This window comes from Musca vetustissima, unplaced genomic scaffold (assembly GCF_032173495.1).
Source record: "Musca vetustissima isolate MV318-11 ecotype Yass unplaced genomic scaffold, APGP_CSIRO_Mvet_v1 utg311356, whole genome shotgun sequence".
NCBI lineage: Eukaryota > Metazoa > Arthropoda > Insecta > Diptera > Muscidae > Musca > Musca vetustissima.
The window spans coordinates 1-841 of record NW_026878025.1 but is presented as its reverse complement, the minus strand read 5'-3'; the positions used below and the strand labels follow the sequence as shown (position 1 = coordinate 841).

At 38.9% G+C, this 841-nt stretch overlaps 1 protein-coding gene across 1 annotated transcript; it reads left to right on the top strand.

Annotated features, from left to right (window-relative positions):
- Positions 1 to 456: 456 nt before the first annotated feature.
- Positions 457 to 834, top strand: LOC133322808 (uncharacterized; the record flags this gene model as incomplete). Its single annotated transcript, XM_061531765.1, has 1 exon — positions 457 to 834. A coding segment is annotated over exon 1 (378 nt), but the record flags the coding sequence as incomplete, so codon positions are not given.
- Between the last annotated feature and the right edge of the window lie 7 nt (positions 835 to 841).

The window sequence follows — 841 nt, the reverse complement described above, 5'->3', positions numbered from 1 at the left end:
CGTCTATGGGCCAAATAAGTGACCTATGCCAAATTTCATCCAATTCGGATCATAAATGCGGATGGACGGACATGCATAAATCGGCTCAGAAAGTGATTCTATGCATATTATCAAAAGGAAGTATGTGTCTATCTCGTTTCCTTTTGCCTGTTACAAACATATGCACAAAGACATAATACCCTATACCACAGTGTGGTGAAGGTTATAATTATTTAAAAAATCCATCCCTAGTAGTTACCTTGAAAAAAATTTATATTAAAAATCCCTGCCTTGTATAACCTCTTGTGATACGGGAACACATCCTATGTCTTCAATTCATATCTGAGAACAAATCCGTAATCTATTCTTTGTCTAGTTCGATTTTGTCCATCTCCATTTACCGGCATTTTTTAGTGTTTTTGTATTGCGTTATGATTTTATTGTTGACAGTCACTTCGGAAAGCTCTGGGAACAAAAATGGCCAGCGCGGAACAACCAGCTGATGAGCGTAACATTGAAATAAAAGCACGCGTTGGTTCTGATGAAGAATTTACGCGTCGTGTTGAAATTGCCCGAAAATTAACCGAATCCGATGGTGAAACTATTGTTCATCGTGATGTCTTCTTTAATTCCCAAAGTGGTCGCCTTAAGCTGCGTTATTTACAACCTCCAGCCAAATCCCAATTAGTTTACTATGATCGCCCGGATGTGGCTGGTCCGAAATTATCGAAATATAATAAAATCGAAGTGGATGAACCAGAAGTTTTGGAGAAAATCCTAACATTGAGTAATGGCGCCAAGGGTATAGTGGCCAAAACCAGATATCTGTTTATGTACGGTCGAACCCGCATCCATTTGGATA